The 27,051-nt window shown below is 41.5% G+C and overlaps 1 protein-coding gene and 2 long non-coding RNA genes across 3 annotated transcripts; 1 reads left to right on the forward strand and 2 right to left on the reverse strand.

Annotated features, from left to right (window-relative positions):
* Positions 1-222: 222 nt before the first annotated feature.
* Positions 223-1,028, forward strand: LOC110368058. Its single transcript, XR_002427890.2, has 3 exons — positions 223-396; positions 477-537; positions 610-1,028. It is a non-coding gene; the product is annotated as an uncharacterized LOC110368058 (long non-coding RNA).
* Positions 1,029-15,998: 14,970 nt separating this feature from the next.
* Positions 15,999-16,513, reverse strand: LOC118559541. The gene is made up of 2 exons (XR_004928922.1): positions 16,151-16,513; positions 15,999-16,079 (listed from the first exon to the last, which is right to left on the reverse strand). It is a non-coding gene; the product is annotated as an uncharacterized LOC118559541 (long non-coding RNA).
* Positions 16,514-16,892: 379 nt separating this feature from the next.
* Positions 16,893-19,296, reverse strand: LOC118559540 (uncharacterized protein K02A2.6-like). Its single transcript, XM_036130251.1, has 2 exons — positions 19,247-19,296; positions 16,893-18,285 (listed from the first exon to the last, which is right to left on the reverse strand). The coding sequence occupies exon 2, from the start codon at positions 18,227-18,229 to the stop codon at positions 17,258-17,260; it is 972 nt and encodes a 323-aa protein (XP_035986144.1). The 5' UTR covers positions 18,230-18,285; positions 19,247-19,296; the 3' UTR covers positions 16,893-17,257.
* Positions 19,297-27,051: the final 7,755 nt, after the last annotated feature.

Below are 27,051 nucleotides of genomic sequence, written 5' to 3' on the forward strand. Positions count from 1 at the left end.
CAAAAAATCCCTGTCCTTTAAGTAGGATTTAAACCAGTTGAGAGCTGTACCAGAGAGGCCGACCCAGTTCTCCAGGCACTCTAACAGGATGGAGTGATCGACAGTATCAAATGCTGCACTGAGATCCAATAGTACCAGCACGGTGGTTCTTCCACAATCTGTATTTATATGTGTGGCAGTATGGAGTGGGAGGTAGATTTTCAATCAAGAGCTTGCTTTTGATTGGTCCCTTACATCAGCTGGTTTCATATAAAAAGCCTCTGTTCTGCTGATGTGGCCCTCTCTGACTTCAGGCATTGGTTGTCACTGGTTGTTTATTTCCGTGTTTTGTGTGCCTTACGGCAGCACGGATAGTTACATACCAAACCATCAGATCAGCACAAGTCATAAGCGACGGTAAGCGCGAGCACTGATTTGGCCCTTTAGAGCTTATCTAGCTTAGCCTGGTGCTAACATGGCTTCCTGTCTTGAAATAGGAGACTTGGGCAAAGGTCCAGAGGCTTCCCCTCCGGAGAGCTGATAGTCCAGCTCAAAGTGGTGAGTAGTGTCTGTTCTGCATGTTATTGCTTTAAGATCTAAAGTGTTACATTTTTTGCTTTTGTGTTTTAGTGTACTTGCAGTGATTCTGCTGTTCTGCCCTGCTTATTTTGAATTGTTGCTGTTACCTGCTGCTTTGGTTGTTGTGGGCATGTGCCTGTCCTGCTGCTTGGTGTGATTGCCCTGAAGATTGATCACTTTAAGGAACTAAGCAGGACCCAGTTCAGCTGCCACTGAAAGGCCATATTAATATTGCCCAATGAACATTTTGTTTTTCTTGCTTTTGTATTGTTCACTCTGTATTTTAACATGTGTTGTGTTTTCTAGGAGCTGATTGTCACAACTGTGGTGGTGGATCCCTTGGTGGTGGTTTCTTCTTGGCTTGAGGTGCATTGATTGATTCCTGGTGTTGTGTGTTTCTATATTTTAGTTTCCCTTCAGGTGCTTCCGCTGCTCCTCGGTTGACAACTCTTTGCCCGGCTATGTTTTATGTGAATGTGATTTTTAAGATTGACCTTGTAAAATAAAGTTGTTAATTTGAGCTGGACTGTCTTTTGCCTCTCAGTTTACAAACCTGTGTGCCTTATCCCTTATTGTCACATATGGATGTCATGAAACACCTTGATAAGGGCGGTCTCTGTACTGTGCTGAGCACGGAAGCCAGACTGGAAAACGTCAAAGCAGCTGGTTGTTGTTAAGAAGGTGTTTAATTGTTGAAACACAGCTTTTTCAATAATCTTACTGATAAAAGGGAGGTTTGAGATGGGCCTGTAGTTCTGGAGTAGACGTTTGTCTAAATTGTTATTTTTTAGCAGTGGTTTGATATTTGCTGTTTTTAGGGACTGGGGGAAAACACCTGACAGAAGGGACACATTTATTATCTGAGTCAAATCAGATGTTATGACAGGTAAAACTTTCTTAAAGAAAAGTGTGGGTAAAACATCAAGGCAGCAGGAGGAGGAACTTAGCTGCTGAATGATCTGCTCTAAGCTTTTGTGATTTATTTGGCTGAATTGGGACATTTTGTCAGAAGTAGTTCCAGCTGAATACAGCATTGGTTCTGGTGTTGATATGGTAGTACAAAGTGATCTTCTAATTTTTTGGATTTTCTCAGTAAAGAAGTTAGCAAATTCATTGCAGGCCCTGGTGGAGTGGAGTTCGGAAGCCACGGACACAGGAGGGTTTGTTAACCTGACGACTGTGGCAAATGGGACACGAACATTATTAATGTTTCTCTTCTGAATCTCAGAGAAGAAAGATTCTCTTGCATTTTTCAATTGTAAGTTATATCTGTAAAGTCTCTCTTTATAGATGTCATAGTGAACCTGCAGTCTGTTCTTTCTCCACCTGCGTTCAGCTTTTAGACACTCCCTTTTTTCACTTCTAACTGCTGGAGGATTTCTCCAAGGAGATTTTTTCTTCCCGGAAAGATCTTTCACTTTAACTGGAGCAATGCAGTCAATGATGCCTGAGACTTTAGAATGAAAGTTATCTACTAGCTCATCTACTGAGTTGCAGCCCAAGGTTGAAGTAGCAGAGTAAGCTTGAATAAAGGTTTCTGTGGCATTGTGCTTAAAGGTGCGTTTTCTTACGATGTCCCTTTGGCTAAATGAGTCACTGGTAATTATGCTTTCAAATGTAGGAGAAAAGTGATCAGATAGGGCAACATCAGTTACATTGACCTAAGAAATGTTTAGACCTTTAGTGATGATCAAGTCTAAAATATGTCCCTGTTTCTGTGTTGGCTGTTTAACATGTTGAGTTAAACCAAAGTTTCTAAGTGTGTCACACAGTTCTTTTGCACTTCTGTCTTCAGGGTTGTCAACGTGAAAGTTGAAGTCTCCCACAATAATTAAACAGTTATAATCAACACATATCACAGACAGGAGGTCACTAAAATCCTTAAAAAAGTTTGATGTGGACTTAGGAGGCCTGTAAACATGCAGAAACATAGTTCGTACCGGGCTCTTTACCTGGAGAGCCAAATGTTCAAGAGTCGAATTTTCCCAAAAACACCTTTTTACACTTCAGTGAATCATTAAACAATGTTGCCACTCCACCTTTCCTTTGCTGTCTGCTCTCACAAAGAAAATTGTAGTTTGGAGGTGTCGACTCCAACAGAATAACTTCTTCATTAGATTCATGTAACCATGTTTCTGTTAAAAATATTACATCAAGATTATTGTCAATAATGAAGTCCTTAATTAAAGGGGATTTTCCTGACAGAGATCTAATGTTTAATAAACCCAGTTTATATGACTTAGTGGTTAATGATGTCTCTGTGACAGGTTGCATCTGACAGTTTATGACTTTTAAGTATTTGTTCTTGTTTATCCTCTTTTTTTTATATATGTCTGCCACTATCATCACAGACATTCCATAATCTCCAGCAAAAGGCCCAAGCTGATGCTGGAAACTGTCATGTCTGATAAACGTGCGGCCAGGGCCCGATCTGTATCACAGCGAAGTTATCTGGAGGTCCTGAGCACCAGAATGTTCCGTGATATGTAGAGGAGGAGGATCTGGGGCTCTGAGGCCTTTGGAAAATGCTGGTTTAGTCACAGCAGAATGGCTATGTGGAGAGGATGTCATCTGTAGGCCAATCTTAAATACTTTGTTCATGTTATAAGAAAAATCCAGAAAATGAACTTCTGGGCTTTGTGGAGAAGGAGGGGAGGCGGGTCCAGTTTGTACTGGTGTTCGTGACGATAGAGGTTCTTGGTCCTCTCTTTGTCCTGCTGAGATCTGGGATGAATCCTCCTGTAGCTCTGACGTAGCCTCATTCTGTGTCATCTTTCTGGCCATCTTTATCTTGGTTTGTTCGGGCTGTACTGGGCTTATCATTTGTTTTGGCACTGGTTGAGCTTTGTTTTGGGACAAAGCTGATGGTGCATGATTCACAGAATAGAAGATGTTTGAAATCAGCCGTTTTGCACCTGACCTATTTAGAGAGAAACCATTTCTGTTGAACAGATGTCTCCTCTCCCAAAAGATGTTAAAGTTGTCTATGAAGGTTACAGTTGTTTGTTTGAATGTTTTTTCCAGCCATTTGTTTAGCATCAGAATTCTGAAAAAAATCTCATCTTCACATTAACGGGCGTGTGAGGGCCGCTGAGAAACACCTTGACATTAAGGCCATCAACTAAGTTTAACAGACGAATGTAATCCTCTTTCAATACTTCTGATTTTCTTATCCTGTTGACGTCGCCCAGGGCTTCAGCTTGTATTATGAGTTTTTCCAAGGTCGGGCGTTCTTTCAAGACCCTTGGAAGGATGTCTGATATATCAGACACCAGGCCACAGTTCCTGACGTTATAAATTAACACCTCTGTGTTAATTTGCATAATATCAGGTTCCTCGGCCCTGTGGTATGTCTTTTCTCTGATGTCTTAGAACAAAAATCGTTGACATACCTTTGATTGTTGTCCTCCTGGGTCACATTTTGGAGCGGAGCGAATCTGTTTAGTAACAGAATTACAGCATTTCCAGCAGGCTTACTCCTATCATTTTTTTTGAGAACAGCCCGTTGTTGTTTCATTTGTCTTGGGACATCTCTCTGTAGTCTCGGCCAGTTTTCTGTGCCTAGGTGTGGGGTTCGTTGATCTTTGGTCTTGCACCCAGAGAGGTCCAGGGATTATCATTTTCCTCAGGGAACTGTTTGTTCGTTGAGTCGCTGGGCTGGTGGTCACCGTTTGGAATCACAGGCAGGGTTGTTTCATTTCCATGCGTGGCGTTTACATCATAATTCACTTCGAGTCGACAGATATTCAGTTCCATAACAGCTATCTTCTGTAAAAAGCTTGTCAAAGTCTATTGTGGTGAAGGTAGGCATCTTTTCAAAATCAAAATAAAAAAATAAGTAAAAGAAAATAAATAAAATAACTAAATCCAACTTTCTGTGGTTTTGGTTAAGAGATAAAAAGGAGATAAAAAGTAAAAGGCAGGAAAATGCAAGCAAGCAGGGAGCAGAGAAAAAAGCATTCGAACAGGCAGAGAGGCGGAGAATAGATGGGTCAAAAATATCCAGTATAAAATACAGAGATTTCCAGGGCATGAAGTATACAGTTAAGTTGACTTTGTGTGTGTGTGTGTGTGTGTGTGTGTGTGTGTGTGTGTGTGTGTGTGTGTGTGTGTGTGTGTGTGTGTGTGTGTGTGTGTGCGCTGCTGTGGTGGCGGCAGGTGTAGAGGGGGGGGGGGGGGGTCTGCGTTGTCCCGGGCAAGAGTAATACAAGAGAACAACAGGAAGCAGGCTCATTTATGTCACTACCCTCCACAAGGTTTGTTTAAAAGAGAAATGTTGGTTGTAAAAAGCCAAATAATGGAGTGAGAGCCAACTCCTCACAGCCCAGCTTCGAGTTAGCCGCCTACTCGCTGTGCTGATGAAGGACTAGCTTCATCCTGCTTCAACTACTTCAACTGGATGCCCAAAGTGAAATGAACAGACACAAAGGCTGAGGTTTGGCAGAGTTAGGCAGGGAAAGTCAAAATGGTTTATTTAAAATTGTTTTTACTGTTTTGTTTTATCTTTGACCGTAGTAAGTTTTCTGGATTTTATAAGCATAGCTTCTGCTATCATTCTGGAAACCAAGCATTGCTGATGTGAGTTGAGCGTGTTTTTACGGTTATAACAAACTTTATTACCATAAGGGTTTTACACATATTAATGTTTGTGTTTTCCGGTCCACTCATTACAACCAAATGGAGCTTAAAGTTTTTTTAAATTAGGTCTGAATGTCCGTGTTTTATGAAATGTTTATTTCAGGATCGAGAGAGATCGGCAAACACAAATAAGGACTCAAACACTGTTTCTGTTAGAATATAAGGCACACATTTATTATTATTCCCCACAGAATACAGCACATCAAAACAATTAGCTCTTCACACACGCAAAGTAGCAAGCAATAAAGCAACAAGCTTTCAAACAAACGTGACGCTCAACAGATTCTCAGAATCAGCTCTTACCATTGACACGAACTGGGAGCCCTCAGTCCTAGGTTAAGATCAGCGTTCACGATGCCGGTATCCACACACGAACTTACGGCAGACTCACCGGGCTGAGGGCAGTCACCTCTTTATATACTTGTAAACAAAGAGTCAGATGTGGAGCGAGAGTGGCCATCTCTCCCTCCACAGCCGACCTGCCTCCCAAAGCAAGTTTCTCAAACAGAACCCGTTCCCAGCATCTCAGCAGTGTGCAAAGCAAAATAATATGAGTGCTCTCAGAATATAACAAATCAAACAAAATAAAAAATCCGTCTTTCCCAAAACACATTGTCATAGGTTCCCACCTCAAGTTAAAACAAGTTATAGCAAAATAACACATGTTGTTCTTGGTTTTATGTGAACTCAAAATCAATAACCAGTTCTTCCCATAATATAAGTGAAACAAGTTATATAACTGAACAGGCTTTCCCATAATATAAGTGAAACAAGTTATATAACTAAACAGGCTTTCCCATAATATCAGTGAAACAAGTTTTATAACTGAGCAGGTTTTCCCATAATACATTGTTAAAGAGCAAAAATATTTCTTTAATATATCACTCCACCCCTTGGTCTTTGACAATCCTAATTTTGGGAAAAGCTAATTTTGGAAAAACTGTCCCCAGGGTTGTTCTACTCCCGAAAGTCCAATGCTAGTTGACCACTGAGAATCAGTATAGGTATCCCATAATTCAGTTACCCAATTAAGAAACACAACTCTATTATTTTCTACTACGGCATTTGTGTCGAACCAAAGCTGTCCGATCCCATAATCCAGTACAAAGGTATCAGTAGGATCTGTAGTCCGTACCATCCATCCCTAATTTTATAGTAGAGCAGTGTTATACAACCTCCAATTTAGCTGCTTTTTAACCCTTCTAATATATAGACATGTACATACATTACATAAGGTTAACACTATAATAACAATAATGAGCAAAAGCAAGGGAGGTACTACATAGTTTCGAGCAGTAGCAGACATTCCATTAAAAATGTCCCACCAATGATGTGCAGATGATTGCTCTATTAACTTAGCCGCATGCAGAACCTGTCCTTGGGCCATAAACGTAGACACCTTTAAGCTGAAAATGTTGGACCTGTGTGATTTAATTAAGTGATTTAGCTCCGTGGACTGATTCAATGCCTATTTGAACCGATCCAGGGAGATCTGCCATGGTACACGGAGAACATCCCATTGCACCTGTGTTAGGCGGTTTGCAGTGGTATAATTGGTTAATTGATAGGTCACGTTATTCCAACTCCAGATGTACACATCATATAAACACCCAACGAAAGGCACCTGAGGTAATTGAGGATGACTCTTTATTGTTGCTACGCACAGAGTGTGCGGACCTATTTGCCAAAGCATGTCTCTAGCTGGTTCATGAGTCCAATCACATAACACCTCGTCTCCGGTTAAACATGGGTTAAGATGTCCTTGTTGTAGCATACATACCATCCCTTTATCAGCAGTCTCGCATAAATCCAGGTCATAGGTGTAGTTTGTCTGTGGGTCAAACCAATCACCATCCAGTTTCAAAAACCAATACCCCTGTACGGTCACTACGGGCAATATATAATAACAACAGACAGTAGTACTATTGGTAACATCATATTGTGTCCAGTATCCTTCACACATAGTAGCATTACAATAGGTCTTCTGTGGTTCTAGTTGTAACCAACTTTTATTGCTAATGTTCCATAGTTGTCTCCATTCGTGGAAATTTCCAGTAGTAACCACACGCTTAAACCGTTCTTGTTGCATATGAGCGTGTATCATTTGTACGTTACATACCGTCCAGTTCAAAGCTACAGAAATGTTTGTTAACACTGCTGCTGTTGTGTTCCACATTTTTAATCGCCAGTTCAGTTCCTTAAGGAAGATCTTTGCAGTTTCCTCCTGTGATGTTACAACAGTAGGCATCCACAATCCAACCTGATGAACAGTTCTTGATGCATGCTGTCCAGTATTTGATAGCATAGTTCTTGTCATTTCATTGTCAATAGTGTTGGAAACACCTAACACAGTACCTGTTCCACCGAGCAAAGTGTCCCACCATGCACGTTTCGTCCTGGTGCATGTTGGCAGAGGAGGAAAAACCACTCTCCAGTGGACTTTTCCCATAATACATTGTTAAAGAGCAAAAATATTTCTTTAATATATCAGTCCACTACCATAGTGCTCTTAGCTTCCCAGATAGCATTAGTGCCACCACCAACTCAACGCAACTACAGTTTGTTTTAAACATAATTCTTGTTTTCGTTTCACTCCGCCATTGTTAAGTAATGCTATGAGCATTAGTATATCATTAATAGGGAAGATTAATGTTGATTTAATGGTGTTTTGTATAACTTTAGGGTTAACACATCAAGCGCCCCTAGCTTCCCAGAGGAATAATTGCAACAGTACAATCAAGTGTCCTAAAGGTACTGATTTTACTGAGCAAATCTTTCTTTAAAATGACATTTAATCAAATAAGGTTTCATTTAACTCAGCAAATCGTTCTTTAAAATGTAATTTTATCAAATAATGTGTTTAACTCAGAATTTGCATTGTGAATGGGTTTAAATACATATCAAATGTTGTTCTAAATTATTTCAGCTAATTTGCTTATTCCACATTCATTAAGATGAACTTTAGTTCTCCAGCTTGGATCTACAGTGAACCAGTATCCACTGAAAGATTTTGATGATGTTTTTCAACCATTTTACTTGTCCTTTTGTGTGTGCACAGTTCCTTATGGGGAGTGGTGGCCTTGTGGGTAGAGTATTGCACTTGTGTCCCAGATGTTCTAGGTTCAGCTTCCACAGACTGCCACTCTGGGCCCCTGAGCAAGACCCTTAACCCCAGATTGCTTCCTGGGCACCACACAATGGCAGCCCACTGCTCCCCAAGGGGATGTGTTAAATGCAGAGAACACATTTCATTGGAATGTATGTTGCAATGACAATAAAGATGATTATTATTATTATTAGCTTATTTTTATCTTAATTTTGTTTAGTAGTTTTAGCTAAGCTTCACTAACCTAGAAGAGAGGAGTTGATTGAAATATAGTGTTAATTCAGATAAACAGCATTCTATTGGGGTGTTTCAGATTGTTCCTTTTTCTGTTAATAAATTCTTGAACTTGAAGAAAAGTTGTCACTCCTTTATTCTATGTGTGCAGAGTTTGCTGTTAAAAGAATGCCAGTGCTTGAATCACCCTTTCAACTATCGTCCTAATGTCAGGTGTTTGGGCTGATATTCATTGGACAATACGTAAGAGACCAAGAGTTATATATTAAACATTAAATAACTTAAAACAGTGCGTAATGGCACAACAGAAGACTATAATCTAAACAGACAAGACTCAGCTGAAAAATTTGTATTTGTTAAATGAGGGCAACGCTCCTTACGCCAAGAGCTCTTCACTTGCATTAATATGCTATTTTTTTCTCCTGCAGCCTAAAGCATTTGGATAAGCTCTCTAGGGATTACAGTCAGCCTCACAATGGCAGTGCTTACCCCTTTAGTCTGCAGTGCATTTTTATTTTATTTTCAGGGAGCTGAGAAAAATGTGCAGGTGTTTGTTGGTTATACAGGATTGGCTCACAATCATTTCAAATAGTTATTTAAAAGCTATGGTACAAAGCAGAATGTGACAAATGAGAATGTTTAAAGGTTTGAAAAACAGCAAAATTACAAAGCCTCTAAGAAGAAACTGCAATCATGACATATTACAGTATCACCTGCAGGACAATAACTTTGTGAATATGAAGGTGTATGAGCATAACAAAAGGTGATGTTGCAGGTAGGGAGCAGGAGCACACTTAGGTAGTGCATATACAGTACAGTACTGATGGTAGCAGTGCACATCAGCATCACTTGAGTTTTCTTTACCTCTACATTTTCTGGAAGATCACTTGACTCTATTCAAGGTATAGACAGTCAAAACAAATGTATGAGTAGGTTTTATTACAAAATATACACCCTGGGCTTGTGTTCATTTAAAAAGATACTAGCAAATACTATCATGATAAAATAAAGTACATGGCTTTTCAGAAGGTGGATAAAAACCTGTACTTTGTGATATCTGACTTTCTGACGGCTGTCCTTTTTGAAACCTGACTGAAATGCTGTGGAGGAACCTAAACAGAGTTGTGCAAGAGTGGATATATGCAGATCTCAATAAGCTGAAGCTGGAACTGGAAAGAACAGAAAGCAGAAATGTCTTTATAATGATGTGAGGGAGTGAATTTACACAAAATATAACTCCTGAGTTGTTGCTGTCAAGTATTCTTTTATAAGCTATTGAATAATATAGTGGATTTTATTTTCCACTGACTGTTTTCTATATCTGCGACAGACTGGCGACCTGTCCAGGGTGTACCCCGCCTCTCGCCCAGTGAACGCTGGAGATAGGCACCAGCACCCCCCGCGACCCCATGAGGGATAAAGCGGTTCAGAAAATGGATGGATGGATGGATGTTTTCTATATCTCTTTCAACATTGAGTGATAAATAATGAAAGTGTGGAATCTGTTGAGTATTTTTTGTACATTTAAGGTTTGATTTAAATAACTGTAGATCCTGGTAAAGACCAAGCTGTTCCAACTATGTCCAGATATGTAAAACCATCGAAAAAGAGTGTACCTTGCCTTTACCATTTATGTATGACATCAGTTACTCATATCCTCACAAGGGAGAGGAAGAATAATCTTCAGACACTTCAAGGTGTAGTACTCTGATTTTGACAGTACAAAATATGTTTTCCATGATCTTGCAAAATGCTTTTGAGAGCAATAACTTGCTACACGGTAAACTTCCTTCATTCTGTACAGCAGGAGTCAAAGTTGTATTGTTGTAACTTACAGTCTGCACCTTCTCTGTCAGAAGTCCTTTCTTACTTTCAATGTTCCCAGCAACAGCCTCTGCTTCCACTCCTGTCTGCTCATGCACAAAAATTGTTTGCACTCATTCAAGCTCTCTCAGCCTCTCCACACCTACACATGTTTTTAAAGGACCCTTATCTGCCATTCTGACTAAGTAATACTGGTAGGGAAACAACTAGAATGATAAATTTAATCTTATTCAGATGAATCCCCCCTCCGTGGGACGGAACATTTTTGTTAATTCTCTTTCTTTCTTTCTTTCTTTCTTTCTTTCTTTCCCATTGCATGCTGGGAGTTGTGGGTGGAGCATGTGGTGAGTGGACTGAGAGATTGAGAACTTCTAACTTTGCTATTTCTTTTCTTGAATGTGTCTTTTTGTGTATTTTCTTTTGATTGGATCACATTGGTGAAGTTTATTTCAAGGGTTTTTGATTATTTTTAGTAAATAGGAACCGGCGTTTTGCTGGGTTTTGCAAAACACCGGGAATGGATTTCACCAAACTTACAAGGCAACATGGTTTGAAGATCATTCCTAGTTGTCCTAGCATCACAGTGGAGGAATGTAGTTTGGCAGTAGGCAAAGTTGTGGGTTGTAGCAGTGTCAAATCTGCGGCTCGGATGAACAGTGCAATAGTTATTTTTGTTGATAGTGTGGAGAAGGCAAACAAAGTCATTGAAAAAGGTATCGGTGTGAATTATGTTTTTTTGCCAGTTTCCCCATTGAGCACACCTGCTAAAAAAGTCACGATTGCAAATATTTCTCCGTTCATTAGTGACGAGTTGCTAGTCAGAGAACTGTCACGGCATGGGAAAATGATTTCCCCTATCAGGAAGTTGCCAACAGGTTGCAAGTCACCACTGTTGAAGCATGTAGTTTCACATAAAAGACAAGTACTTATGATTCTGAATAGAAAAGATGAAGACCTTAATTTAGTGTTTAATGTGCGAGTGGAAGACTTTGATTATGCCATTTAAGTGAATTCAGGCACTTTAGTCTGTTTTGGTTGTGGAGAAGTTGGTCATTTGGTTCGAGCATGTCCAAGAAAAAAAACTCCTCTAAGTAATAAGGAGCAAGATGAGGGTGGTCAAATGCTACCGAAACAAACTAATGCCAAAGATGAAGGGAGTGCAGGGACAGATAAAACAGAAGGGGCGTCTGAGAATCCCATCCAGGAAGTAGAATGAGTAAATTAAACTATAATTGAAGAAGAGAATGAAGAACAAATTGTGCAAACTGAAAGTCAACCATTGTTAGACTCACAGGAGAATCAGGTGGATGACACTGTGGAAGAGCAAAGTCAGAGTTTACTAAAATCTCAACATAGAAAAACAAATGCAGATGAAATGGAAGTTATGGGAAGCTGTCAGATGTTGGATGAAGACGGTTCTGAAGCTTCTTCAAAACGGAAAGAAATTGAGTGCTTTATTAGTTCGCAAACTGAAAATGAAGTTGGAGATGAAACAGAAATAGAATGTTCAGGGAAATGTCTGGAATTAGAAAGCAATATGGATGAAGAGGAGGAAGGAGAAGATGATGTTTGGACTGAAGACAGTTTGGCCAGTTAATCATGTAAATCTGTTGCTCACAATAAGCAAAAGAAAGGATATGATGTACAGAATGTTAAACAATTTCTGAAGGTCACGAAGAACATGAAAAATATTAAAGTAAAGGATTTTTTTCCCTGACAAGAAACTTTTTCTCCTGTATGTGAGATCGCAGTTGAATAGTAAAAAAAAAAAGGGGGGGGGGGGGCTATACTGTCAAAGAAGTTTACCGGTTGAAAAAATTGATTGGAAACTTAGACAAGAACTTAACAATGATGAGAAGTTTGAAGCTTGTTAGTTTTTTTTTGTTTTTTTCTTAGTGCTAGTCCTTACACCTTTGAGAATGAGCCACTTCAGAGTTTCTACACTAAATCTGAATGGAGCCCTAGATGTGCGGAAGAGAATCAGTGTATTTGAATTGATGAATCTAAAACATCTGAATGTGTTGATGGTTCAAGAAACACACAGTGATCATTTAAATGAGGTAGACTGGAGGAGAGAATGGGAGGGTGAAGTCATTTTGAGTCATTTAAACCAGACTAGTGGTGGAATAGCAATTCTTTTCTCTAAATTTTTTTTTACCAGAATCATATGACGTTGAAGAGGTGGTAAAAGGTAGATTAATGGTGGTGAACGCAAAGTATGAATGTTTCAATATTATATTTGTTAATGTGTATGCTCCAAATACAGGACGAGAGAGGGTTATTTTCTCACACAAGCTTGAAAATGTTTTATCTAAATGTGATGCTGAAAGTTTTCTTTTTCTGAGTGGTGATTTTAACTGTACGGAAAATGATAAATTAGATAGGAATCATTTTGAACTTCATCCAGCTTCAAACACCTGTTTAAAACATTTGACAAATGTATTTTCATTAGATGATGTATGGAGAGAAATGCATATTCAAAAAAGACAATATACATGGGCCCGGTGTACAGATAATTATTTTTCTGCAGCTAGGTTAGACAGAATATACAGCTTTAGACATAATCTTGGTATTTTCCAAGAGTGCAATATTCATCCTGTTAGCTTTTCTGATCATGCTTTGGCAATCAAAACAGTACAAGAAACCAATCTTAAACATAAATCTGCTTATTGGCATTTTAACACTGCTTTGCTGTTAGATGTCAATTTTAAGAAGGCATTTAGTTTTTTCTGGAGGGTTCACGGATCTAGAAAAGAGGATTTTGGATCTCTAAAACAGTGGTGGGATTGTGGTGAAACTGAAATTAAAGAGTTCTGTCAACAGTACACTGTCAATGTCTCATCTGATTTAGACTGAAATTGTGGACTTGCAGGTGTCTGCACAGTCCACAGGAGATCGAGGTTGCTTTGAAAACCTCAAATCCAGGGGTGGACTGGGACAAAAAAATCGGCCCTGGCATTTTGGACTAGACTGGCCCACCACATTTTTTTGTGTACTGAATGTGTATACCAACTGTGCAATACCAACTGTGCAATACCTTGAGGCCAGGTTAATGGAAATTAGGGACAGTGGACACTTAAAATAAATTAGAGAGAGAGAGAGAGAGAGAGAGAGAGAGAGAGAGAGAGAGAGAGAGAGAGAGAGAGAGAGAGAGAGAGAGAGAGAGAGAGAGAGAGAGAGAGAGAGAGAGAGAGAGAGAGAGAGAGAGAGAGAGAGAGAGAGAGAGAGAGAGAGAAAAAGAAAAGTCACGGTCAATCACACATTATCACGTTACATCATCATAAGAAGTTATTGTAAGTTGCTCATCAGATCTATTCAGTCTTCCAGATACTGTAGGGTAACATTGGACTACTGTGCACTCACTGTATAAAAAAAGGATGCCAATGACAAAATGAACCATTTGAAATGTGTAGAAATCCTGTCAGAGAGGATGAGAAGGAATAAAGATTAGACAAATGTTGCACAGATAGTATTATTATTATTCATAATAAATTTAAGAAGTTCCTCTCACCTTACTAATTTACAAGAGCAGCTTTGTCGGCAACCCACTCTTCTCAGCCACCTTATCAATCATTGTGTCTGTGTCCAGTGCCATGAGGATGTCTTTTTCAGTGGCCATCAACATAAATGCCTCCAGCTTGCTTGCAGACAGCTTGCTCCTAAGTCTGGACTTGATGAACTTGAGCGTAGAGAAGGTTCTTTCACAGGCCACTTGGGTAAGGGAAAGGGTCAGCAAGAACTTATAAGCAAGCCCAAGGAGATGATAAGCATCTGAGAACATGTTAAGCCGCTGTAGAATCTGGTGGCAGCACAGTGGGCAATTTTTACAGGAGTTTTTTTTTTTTTTTTTTTGGGGGGGGGGGGGGTTATGTTATTTTATCATATTCATCAAGGGGTTGGTTGGTTTATCCTATCATCATTACATAGTTTGGGGCTCTGAAAACTGTCCGGCTTACCGCAGGTTCTGATACTGCAGCAGCCGCACTGACATGTTCACTGCTCGGTTCGCCGCCGCCTCCACTACAACCACCACCACCATATTTTACATCAGACACCGGAGTAGATGAAGGGCCTGCTGTTGGGAACATGTCAGTTTGACACATTTCGCAGCGTCCGTTTGAAGAACTCGTTTCTTTTTTTCGCGCAGTTTCTCTGCGCCTCCCTTGCGTTTCTTATTCATTACTACTGTGAACACCGCTGCACAAAGTTCCACATGGAGCGTGAAGGTGTTTTTCTACTTTATGATTAGCCTAGCCCTTTAGACTGTCAGGGATGATAACCAATGGGCTGCAGTAGCCTGTGGTAAGGGCTGGATGATCGGAACAGACTCTTGTGGCTGCTGATTTTATTTTTCTTTATGCATTATCCAAATATAACGAGGCCGATATAATAATAAAATAAAAATAATAATAGTTTTTCTTTTCGTTAGAAAAATAGAAAGGACAAAGCAAGTTTTTGCATGGCCTAAAATCAGATGCCAAGGTCCTTTTGACAGAAGATGGTGACATTAGACGGAGAGCAGCAGATTTCTATACTGATCTGTATAGCTCTGAATACACTGAGGATGATGAGTGTTTTGATCATTTCTGCAATGGTCTTCCGACGGCTTCTGTTGAGCTTACCAAAGAGTTGGGAGAGCCATTATCTCTGGATGAGGTTTACAGTGCACTGCAAATTATGGAAGGAGGAAAAGCACCTGGCATTGATTGAATTCCAAGTGAGTTCTACAGAGCTTTCTGGTCGGACATCTGCGTGGACATCATGGAGGTTTTTGAAGAGAGTTTTGTCGACGGACTTTTACCTCAGAGCTGCAGGAGGGCAGTTCTCACGTTGTTACCAAAGAAAGGAGATCTTCAGGACATTAAAAACTGGTGACCAATTTCACTGTTGTGTACAGATTACAAATTGTTGTCAAAAGTGCTGGTAAACAGACTGAAAAGAGTGATTGACCAAATTGTCCATTGCACACAAACTTACTGTGTTCCCGGCAGATCTATGTTTGATACTATAGCCCTCATTAGAGATATTTTGGAGGTCTCTGGCTCATTTGGCTGTAATGTTGGTTTGATTTCTTTGGACCAGGAAAAGGCTTTTGACAGGGTTGAGCACCATTACCTCTGGAAGGTTTTGGAAAGGTTTGGTCTCGGCCCTGAATTTATTGCCAAGATTATGGTTCTGTATGAAGACATTGAGAGTGTACTGAAAGTTAATGGCTGCTTGTGTAAACCTTTTAAGGTTACAAGAGGTGTTCGACAAGGTTGTTCTTTGTCTGGAATGTTATATGCTCTTTCTATTGAACCAATGTTAAAGAATATTAGATCACATATTGATGATTTAAATTTGCCGGGTTTTGATATGTGTCATGTTATGAGGAAAGACAGAAGAAGTTGTCCCAGTTGGAAAGCGATGCTTCCATTTATTTTCCTTAAGCATGTAGTAGCAACATACAACTCTTCTGCCTCGAACCTATATCACTCTAGTTTCCTAGAGCTCCCCCAGTGGTCAGGAAGCCGAACTACCATTACTGTAGATATACAGCAGAAACCAATCTCACGACATCTCCCTTCTTTTAAAGTTAAACATTGCTAGATCTGTAATGGATATGGATGGACCCAAGAAATACCCGAAAACGAGTGAGTAAAACTTTAACAGTTTATTAAAGATGGTGGCGGCGCGGACCCCCCTGGTTTGTGCGGCAGCACACAGCCTCTGGCGGTTCCTGAAGGCAGAGTGGTGGGTTAGTGACCAGCGGGGCACAGAGGGAATATTACACGGAGCTGAGTCACTAACCTGGGGCACGAGGACGGCTTGTTTTAGCAGCGTCTGGTTTCCAGGAAGCAGTAGGGTCCGTGAAGGGGCTATCCAGTTCTTTGTCCAGGTCCGGTCCGGTTCTTTTACGGGAGGGATGTCCGTTTAATCCAGCAGAGGTTTCCGAGGGAGAATCCAGAGACGGGTCCAGGTCCAGGTTCAAATCCAAATCCAGAATCACAATTATCAAAGAGTAGGCAATCTCAGAAACTTACAGGCTGGCAGGGTCCCAAACACAGGGAGGCAGTCCAAAACACTGAGGCTGAAGAACAGAACTCAGGCGGGCAGACAAATCCAACGGGGTTCAGGCTGGCTCAAAAAACAGGGGCAAAAACGGGTCGACAGGCAGACAGGCAGACAGACTCTCAGAAAAATGGCTGGAAGTTCTCACCGTGAGGCTCGAGACGTTCTGGCACTGGAGGCTGCGAGGCGCAGGGCTTATAAGCCGGTAGAGGTGAAGGCAGCGCAGGTGCGCTGATTGCAATTAGCAGCTCCAGTGCCAGAAACGTTACAAGATCCCAAACATCTGCAAGTGATTTCAATGTCTTAACGAAACCTGAATAATATTTCCGCTGATAAAATTGATGGCTCTATTTAACTCAACTTTTAGCTGTCACAACTCTTTCAACCGAGGCTTCTGTCCAACATAAACTTGGATGTTTTCCGAATAGCTTTCCCACATCACATATACATGTGTTTTTGTTTTTTTTTTGTGTTTTTTTTTTCAGTTTCAACAAATTCGACACAGAACAATACAGGACATCATGGGGGTAGACTGCCCTCAGTCCTGATAGGGATTATTCTGCCCTTTTAACACTTATAGTCTCTGAATCTCAGAGGCAGCTTTATTTCACGTCCTCTGGAAGTTGTTCTCACAGGAGTAGTTGGTGGGAAGGAGGATTTTGTGGGAGGACTCGCCGCTGGCTGATTTGATGGTTGTTCAGATGGTATGGCCACCTCTGTAGCTGGGGATCTGCAGTCCTGCTGTGGTGCCGCAGAGTCAGCCAAACGTTGTGCCACAGGAATATCCGTCCCAAGGGCCTCCTGAAGGTGACGTCTGTTGCGACGGGTCACAGTCCCGTTGGCCATTTATACAAAGTAGGATCTCGGCTCCTTGGACTTGTTGATGACTTTGGCAGGTGTTGTCCACCCATTTTCCCCATCAAGTTTCACTCTCACATTTTGACCAGGGAGAAGGTCGGGAAGAGGGCGAGCCGAATATCTGCGGTTGTAGAAGAATCTGTAAGAATCTTTAGCCTTGGCATCTTTCATGTGAACCAGGTCTGGGTTGACTGCACTTGGCATCAATGTCTTCTCCAGGACAGGAACAGTGGTGCGGATCTGTCGGCCAGTCATAAGCTGCGCTGGACTACAACCTGTTGCCGCCACTGGTGTGGAGCGGTAACTCATAAGAGCTAAACAGGGGTCAGGTTGTTTAAGGTTGTACTTTGCAGTCTGAACAGCCCTTTCTGCAGCTCCGTTAGATTGCGGGTAATGGGGGCTTGAGGTTGTGTGAGTGAACCCATATCTCTGCTTGAATTCCTGGAACTCTGCAGATGTAAACTGTGTCCCATTGTCGCTGACGAGTTTTAGCGGGATGCCCCATCTCACAAACATGTGTTTGAGCTTGTTGATAACCTGGGTGCTGGAAGCGGTGGTGAGGGAAGCAATTTCAATGTCTCTGGAAAAGTACTCAACAGCAACGAGATACGTCTTACCCTCAAGCACAAACAGGTCAACTCCAATTCTCTGCCATGGACAACCGGGCAGGGAAGTTGTCATCAGTGGTTTGTGTCTCTGTGTAGGTTTGTGCTCTCTGCAAAAGTCACAGAACTTCACTTTGTTTGTGATCTGGGCACCAATCTTCGGCCACCACACCGTCAACTTTGCACGCTCACGACACTTGGTGAGGCCCTGGTGGCCTTCATGTAGTTGGTCCAAAACACCAGCTCGGAGTGCTGTTGGAACTACAATACGGTCGTGATAAAGGACCAGCCCATCCAACTCCAATAGGTGGCTTCTGGCTGCATAGTATCCATGCATTAGTGAGCCCTCTGACATATAACGAGGCCACCCTTTTCTGATGAATGTGATTACTTTTTGGAGTTCAGCATCATCTCGTTAACCTGACAACAGCCAGCTGCATATCTCGCTCCGCCTAGCTCCACTCACATACATCTGGGACACCGCCATAGGCATTGCCTTTACTGAAGGCTGGGCCTTATCAAAACTCCTTGCATATGATTGGATAAGCCACTTGTCTGTCATCTTTATCGACGTGCTATTTCAACCAGTCACACCGAAGCTAACCCGTGACGCTGATGAGACCGACGCCGGTCTCATCAGCCCAACCCCTTTTTTTTTATGTGTTTGCGGCTCTAGTGCAGGGTTTCCCGCAGCGCTATCTTGGCGAGGCGGCCGCGGAAAACGTGTCGTCCAACCCCCCCCCCCCTGCGAGCCGGTGCGCGGAGAAAAAGTCATCCACCCCCCGCTCCGCGAGTCGGTCCGCCTCGCATAAGCAAATTCCTGCGGGAAACACTGTAGTGGCAAGCGTTTTATTGACAGTGAGCTGACAGGAAGAGGGGGGAAGACAGGCGGCAAAGCGCCGCGGGTCGGAGTCGATCCTGGGCTGACCGCGTTGAGGACTAAAAGGCCTCCCAATATGGTTCGCGCTAACCGCTAACCGCTCCGGGGCGCGTCCGCGCCCCGGAGCAAAACTTGCCAAATCTTGCCAAATCCGGTCGGGAGAAGGGCGAAACCATGGTTTCCACCAACAAAAGCCTTCAGAGCCGTTCTCTGATGTCCTTTTAATGAAACAATATCAGATAGATTGGACAACACGGAAGAAATAGCAGCATCAATGCTAACGCTTGCTTCCTCGATGCGAGCCGCCATTGTTGTTGGAATCTCACGGTGGCTTCTCCACTACGTCACATCCATGAAACACCCACCCTGCGTCCTGATTGGCCAGACCAAAAATTTGGTTGGGGAAATCACTTTGAATGAGCCGTGTCCCAGATGTATGTGAGTGGAGCTAGGCGGAGCGATACATGCAGCTGGCTGTTGTCAGGTTATCATCTCGTGTAGTCTGGCGTCGTTCCTCCAGCTTTGGTGACCTGATCGGCTTACTAGCCACAATAGTGTTGACATATGCCTTTACTTGTGTTTTAGTTTCCAGAACATAACTGTCTTTCAACGGATGTCAGGAGAGTGTGTCAGCGACTACAAGCTGTTTGCCGGGCACATGTTCAGCGATGACGTTGAACCTCGTAAGACGCATGAGCAGTCTCTGGCATCTCAGTGGCGTTTTGTCAAGATCATAAGAGTTAATCAGTGGTACTAGTGGCTTATGATCGGTTTGTAACCGGACATGGCCCATCCCTTGGATGTAGCGAGCAAAACGTTCGCAGGCCCAGACCGACGCCAGACACTCCTTTTTCGATCTAAGAATATCTCTTCTCCGCATCAGTAAGCGTGCGTGAGCAAAATGCAACTGGACACAACTCCCCCTCATGGTCCTGTAACAGAGCAGCCCCGATGCCATAACTGCTGGCATCGGCGCTGACCGCTGTCGGTTTGTTGGCGTCGTAGTAGCAAAGAGCTGGCGCATCTATGAGCATTGTTTTGGCTTTGTTGAATGCTCGCTCCTGGGGTTCATCCCAAACCCATGCAGTCTCTTTCCTGAGCAAGTTCGTCAGTGGATGCAGCACCGTAGACAGAGCTGGCAGGAATTTCCCGACATAGTTCACCAGCCCGAGCACCTGTCTCAGCTGCTCCACATTTGACGGACGAGGCATCTTAGCAATAGCATCCACCTTGCTCACATCAGGCTTTACACCATCAGCACTAATGATGTGTCCAAAGAACTGCAGTTCAGTTTTCCCAAAGTGACACTTGTCTCTATTCAACTTAAGACCGGACGCCTTGATCGTCTGCAGAACCGCATCGAGTCTGCGGTCATGTTGCTCCTTAGAAGATCCGTAAACCAGAATATCGTCCATCACAACAACAGTTTTTGAGTAGATTACTCATCAGTCGCTGGAAAATCTCAGGAGCTGATGTGATCCCGAACGGTAAGCGTTTGAAGCAAAACCGGCCCATCGGGGTGATGAACGTGGTCAGTCTTTGGCAGCTGGGGTCTAATGGAATTTGCCAAAACCCACTAGAGGCATCCAGAGTGGAGAAAATCTTGGCTCCAGCCAGTTTAGGTGTTATGTCATCTAATGTAGGTAAAATGTAGCGTTCCTGCTTAACCCCCTTGTTCAAGCGTTTTATATCTACACACACCCTGACTTCATCCTTGTTCCGTTTTGGAACAGGCACCATTTGGGCACACCAATCTGTAGGTTCAGAGACCTCTTCAATGATCCCAAGATTCAGCATCCGCTTTAGTTCTTTCTCCACTTTTGGAAGAAGAGGAAAAGGGACTCGGCGTGGTGTGCTGACACTGTATGGAATTGCCTCATCAGTCAGCTCAATTTTAACCGCTGCACAGTTCAGTAGTCCTATATCCCCAAACACGTCACTGGATAACAAATAGTCACCACAAATGGCATTGACTCGTTTGACCAGTCCCATTTGCATTGCCACTGCTCTGCCTAATAGGTTACTGACAAACTGTCCTTTAATAACTGTAATCCAATACTGGTATCTCTGACCATTGCGTGTGGTGGTAGCGAGGAACGTACCCACGCATCTGACCTTTCCACCTGGACTGTACACTGCTGATCTGGACTTATGCAGTTTTGGTTTTTGCTGTAGATTATTAAAAGTTGCATCTGTCATGACTGTGGTATCAGCACCAGTGTCGATTTTAAAGTTCACTGGGCTGCCATTCACCAGCAGTTCAATGTCCCAGTCAATGTCTGAAACTGACTCCTCGATGACATTTGACTTTGCTGTTGCTCTAAGGAACAGTTCACCAATGAAAAAGGAATCCTCATCTGAACTTATAGCAGCTTCAGCTCTGACTTGTTTTACCATTTTAGTTTTACACACAGCCTCAAAATGTCCCATTTTGTTACACTTTCTGCATCTTTTATTGCGGGCGGGACAGTTTTCTTTTCTGTCGTGCATCCTATCGCATCTCTGACAGTTCTGTCTATTCTCGCCATGTGTCTGTGCTTGTTTCTGCCGTGGTCTCCCAAAGCTCCTCTTTGTGCTGCTAAACTGTTTCTGCCTCACCTCATTCACTGCAGTTTCCACACGCTCCGCACTTTGCTGTTTCACTTGTTCACTCTGACGTGCAAGCTGGATGGCTCTCTCCAGAGTGCGGAGCTCATATAAGCTCCGCACGAAAGCTTCAACCGTCTCACCAGCCCTTTGGCTCCTTTTGTGAAAACAGGCGCGGTCATGGATAACGTTTCTTTTCGGAACAAAGTGTTCGTCAAACTTCTGCATCACTAGGGCGAACTCATACTCTGGATGTGGCATACCCTCCGTTGCGGCAGGAAACACGAAAGAACCGTAAATAGGTTCGGCATCTCTCCCCATGGAGTACAGGAGGGAATTTACCTGCACTTCCCCGCTCTCTCTGTCGAGTTTCGACGCAACTCTGAAGCGAGAGAATCTCTGCCGCCAGGTCGGCCACTCCACAGGCTGTGTAAAGTCAAACGGCTCCGGAGGTCCAAACTTTGCCATTGTGTTCTCTCAGAAGGCGTTTAAGTCCTTAATTCTGACACCATGTCATGTTATGAGGAAAGACAGAAGAAGTTGTCCCAGTTGGAAAGCGATGCTTCCATTTATTTTCCTTAAGCATGTAGTAGCAACATACAACTCTTCTGCCTCGAACCTATATCACTCTAGTTTCCTAGAGCTCCCCCAGTGGTCAGGAAGCCGAACTACCATTACTGTAGATATACAGCAGAAACCAATCTCACGACAATATGTCTTTTAATTTGTCTGCATATGCTGATGATATAATTGTCATTGTTAAAAGTCAGGAAGAAATAATTAAGTTAGGGGAAATTGTTGATTTTTTTCCCTAAAATTTCTGCTGCACGTGTTAACTGGGTTAACAGTGAGGCTCTGGCCATAGGTAGCTGGGTTACAGGGCTTCCTAAACTCCCTGGTGGTTTAAAATGGAAAAGAGGAGGTTTGAAATATCTTGGAGTGTACTTGGGGGGATAAGGACACAGAACAAAAGAACTGGGAAGGGGTGTTTGAGAAAGTGGAAGGAAGGTTAGGAAAGTGGAAATGGTTATTGCCACAATTGTCTTATAGAGGAAGAGTGCTTGTTATAAATAATTTAGTCGCTTCTTTATTGTGGCATAAATTAGCGTGTTTGGAGCCCCCTCCTGATTTACTCCCAAGGATACAATCTTGTATGATTATTTTTTTTTTGGGATAGTAAACATTGGGTATCTCAGGCTGTGCTTTTCTTGCCCAAAGAGGAAGGCGGGCAAGGGTTGGTTCATTTAGAGAGCAGAACTGCAGCTTTTAGACTACAGTTCATTCAGAAATATCTGCTGGGAAGGGAGGACGATGTTTTCTGGAAACATCATCTTGAGAAGAGTGGGAGGTTTTAGATTGGATGCTTCTTTGTTTTTATTAAATTGTAAGCTGATTTGTTCTTATGAAATGCCAATGTTTTATAAAGGTCTGTTTAAGGCCTGGACTATTTTTAGTTGGAAAAGACTGGAAGTGGCAACGTCTTTGTTCTGGCTTCTAGAAGAACCTTTGGTGTTTGGAGCATGGTTGGATGTACAAGATGGAGCTGGAATTATTTTGTCAAGAAGATTGCTTGAGGAAAAAGTTCTGAAATTGAGGCAAATTGTTCAGGTAGCTGAACCAAGACTTTAAAACACAGAAGCAACAGCTTTTTTGATTGGATTAAAATCTAATTGTATCATGCAGACTGTCTTAGATTTCTGGACTGAAAATTTTACTTCAGATGAAAAACAGATGTTGATGGATTATTTCAATGGAAAAGAGTTTCCTGATGCAACAGATCCTTTTCCGGAAATGGGTTTATCTATTGATTTTACAGGAATGAGGGTTCCTTTATCAAACACTAGAAAAGATTTGTCTTTTTGTATGATAACTGGAAAGTTATTATATAAAATGTCTGTTCAGGGGTTAAATAAAAGACAGTTGAGTGGAAGGGCTGATACGGTTTGGAGAGATGAGTTAAACGTTGAAAAAAAATCAGAAGCCTGTTTGGAGGGTTCTTTATAAACCTCCGCTGAGTAAGAGGGTAGGTGATTTACAGTGGAGGATTTTACAGGGACCAGTGGGTGTTAATAGTTTTGTGTCTAAGTTTAAAAAAGATGCAACTGAACTGTGTCCTTTTTGTGAAGAAACTGAAACTATCTTTCATATGTTACTTGATTGTGTAGAAGGAACAAAATGAATAATGTTCCAGAGGAAAAAGCTGGTATAATGTTTACCTTGATGGTTAAAAACAGAGTAAGAGCTGAGTTTTCTTTTTTTCCAATGATGAATAATCTGACTGAGTTTTTCTCTCTGTGGTGTTTTAACAATATTGTGTGTTCTGTAGTTGATGGAAAGTTAATCTTTAACTCTGTCTTTAGGTGATGTAATGTGAAAACTGTTTATAGTGAATGTTCTTTGGAAAATAAATGTGTTAAAAAATCTTTCTTTCTTTCTTTCTTTCTTTCTTTCTTTCTTTCTTTCTTTCTTTCTTTCTTTCTTTCTTTCTTTCTTTCTTTCTTTCTTTTAATGGAACACACTAATAACATGTACTAACTGTTTTTGGCTCAGTTTTGCTGCATTATATATATATTATTATTTTATATATTGGGGGTGGTGGCCTAGTGATTAGAGCGACATGACTGCTCTTGTTCCCCCAGACTGCCACTGTTGGTCCTTGAGCAAAACCCTTAGTCCCAGATTCTTCCCAGGCGCTGTGATAGCTACCCACTGCTCCCTAAGGGATGGGTTAAATGCAGAAGACAAATTTCATTGGAATGTACGACTGCAATGACAAATAAAGATTTCTTCTCCCTTTCTCTATATTATATTAAGTGCAAATCTGCACTGATTTTATGAAAACAATAAATGCTACTAAAAAATAAAGGGGGCTGAGCAACATAACGTAGGGACAATATCTCTGCATTAAGTACATCTGTTACATCACATCTAAGTACTGTAGAGTTTTATTTAAGGGTTAGTAAAAGCAATCAAACATGAACTAGAACAAGCTGGACATGGACCTGGGGTGGTCCTCGCAAGCTATAGCCTACCAAAGTTATGAAGAAAATAGATAGATTACGAGAGTATGCAAGCACAAATGGAACAACTGTGTCTCAGTGGCTTGCCATGTATTCAGTTGTTCAGTCCATTCCATTAATACAAATCCTGGACACTTGTCCTTGCTCTTCCCACTTACCACCATCCCCATACCACCATTATTCAATTCAATTCAATTTTATTTATATAGCGCCAATTCATGAAACATGTCATCTCGAGGCACTTTACAAAGTCAAAATCAGTCAGATTATACAGATTGGTCAAAAATTTCCTATATAAGGAAACCAGTTGATTGCTTCAAAGTCCCGACAAGCAGCATTCACTCCTGAAGAAGCGTAGAGCTACAGGAAGAGTCGTCTGCATTGTACATGGCTTTGCAGCAATCCCTCATACTGAGCAAGCATGAAGCGACAGAGGAAAGAAAAACCACCCATTAGCGGGAAGGAAAAACCTCCAGCAGAACCGGGCTCAGTATGAACGGTCATCTGCCTCGACAGACTGGGGGTTACAGAAGACAGAGCAGAGACACAACAAGACAGACAAAAAAGCACACATTGATCCAGTAATCTGTTCTACATTAGATGTAAATAGCGGGTGATCGGTCTTCCTTGGATGATGTCACAGTTAACAGAACGCCAGACCAGGTGTGCCTATTATAAAGAAAAAGAGAGAGAGCAAAAAGTTAAAAGCTGAAATGACGACAGTCATTTCAATGTAATACAATGCAAAACTGGTGAACAGTAGACTGGAGAACAGTAGAAATCAGTAGAGTGAGAAAATTAGACCCTGATGTCCTCCAGCAGCCTAGGCCTATCACAGCACAACTATAGAGGTAGCTCAGGGTATGAGCCACTCTAACTATAAGCTTTGTCAAGAAGGAAAGTTTTAAGATTAGTCTTAAAAATAGATAGGGTGTCTGCTTCACGGACCAAAACTGGGAGTTGGTTCCACAGGAGAGGAGCCTGATAGCTAAAGAATCTGCCTTCCATTCTACTTTTAGAGACTCTAGGAACCACCAGCAGACCTGCAGTCTGAGAGTGAAGTGCTCTGTTAGGAACATACGGGGTAATCAGAGCTCTGATATATGATGGAGCTTGATTATTAAGGGCTTTATACGTTAGAAGAAGAATTTAAAATTCTATTCTTGATTTGACTGGAAGCCAATGAAGGGAAGCTAAAATTGGAGAAATATGATCCCTCTTGTTGATTTTCATAAGAACTCTTGCCGCAGCATTTTGGATCAGCTGAAGAATTTGAACTGCATTGTGTGGACTTCCTGATAGTAAAGAATTACTATAGTCCTGTCTTGAAGTAACAAATGCATGGACTAGTTTTTTAGCATCACTCCTGGACAGAATGTTTCTTATTTTGGCGATATTCCTGAGGTGAAAAAAGGAAACTCTGGAAACCTGTTTAATATGGGATTTAAATGACATGTCTTGGTCAAAAATAACACCAAGATTTTTTAACTTTATTACCAGAGGCCAAGTTAATGCCATCCAGATTAAGTGATTGATTAAGAACTTTATTTTTTGAGGACTCTGACCCAAAGATTACAAATTCTGTCTTGTCAGAATTTAAATGCAGGAAATTTAAAGTCATCCAGCTTTCGATGTCATCAAGACATGACTGCAGTCGAAGTAACTGATTGGATTCATCAGGATTTATGGATAAATATAGCTGAGTGTCATCAGCATAACAGTGGAAATTAATCCCATGCTGTCTGATAATTTTGCCAATCGGAAGCATATATATAGTAAATAGAATTACTATTAAATAGAATTAATAGAAATAGAATATTCACTCTGTCCTTTCACTAATTATTTAACAACATAATATTTTATTAGAAGAAAAGTCCTTTATGTGGTTTTATTTTAAACGGATTAAACGTGGTTTTAGCAGTAGAGGTGAAAAAATGTAAATGCCCATATTTTCTTCTTTTTGATTTTATTGGCAGTTGGATTAGTTGAAATTCATTACCGCTGACCCGCCACCAACTATATTGGGGTGTAGATCTGGAGAATGGCAAGGTGGAAGGACAAAAACCCCCAGTAAAAAAACTAAACAAACAAACAAAAACCTAGATATGAGTAAACAATCTGGTTGTCTTTAAAAAGCAGAAAACCTTGTCATATTTGTTAGCTGATTTAATCTCCAATAGGCCAGATAATGTGAAATCCTGATGTTTTTCCTTTCTTAATGACAGAATGAGGTGACTCCTGTGGATATAGATCTATCTACTGCATTGAAACAGTAATGCTCTACTGTCTCTGGTTGATTACAAAATATATACATTCTCTTTTTCTTACATTAAACAGGATGCAATTTGAGATCTGAGTGTCCTATCCATGGTCGAGTGATTGCATTTCTTCTTTTCTATTCCCTCTTGCTTTCCTTCCTAGCCCAACATGTTTTTGTATGTTATATAAATGTCTTCAAGTTTCCTGTAAATCCCAATCCTCTTGCCATACTGCTTGCTTTATTTCCTGATAACTGATTTAATTTCCGACCCACTGAATGGGACTTGTAGGTCAATAGATATGTCCATGTTTTGTATGACATATATTCTTGTGAATCCATCCATTCATGCATCTTCTATACCTTAATGTGGGTCACAAATGCTTTCGTGCTTATATTCAGCGGTCAGTAGATGAAAGACAGGATTGCCATTC

This window comes from Fundulus heteroclitus, unplaced genomic scaffold, assembly GCF_011125445.2.
Source record: "Fundulus heteroclitus isolate FHET01 unplaced genomic scaffold, MU-UCD_Fhet_4.1 scaffold_314, whole genome shotgun sequence".
Lineage (NCBI taxonomy): Eukaryota > Metazoa > Chordata > Actinopteri > Cyprinodontiformes > Fundulidae > Fundulus > Fundulus heteroclitus.

Excerpts from the sequence above, each read along its gene's own strand:
- LOC118559540 (XM_036130251.1), bottom strand. The coding sequence starts at position 18,229 with ATGTCAGAGGGCTCACTAATGCATGGATACTATGCAGCCAGAAGCCAC.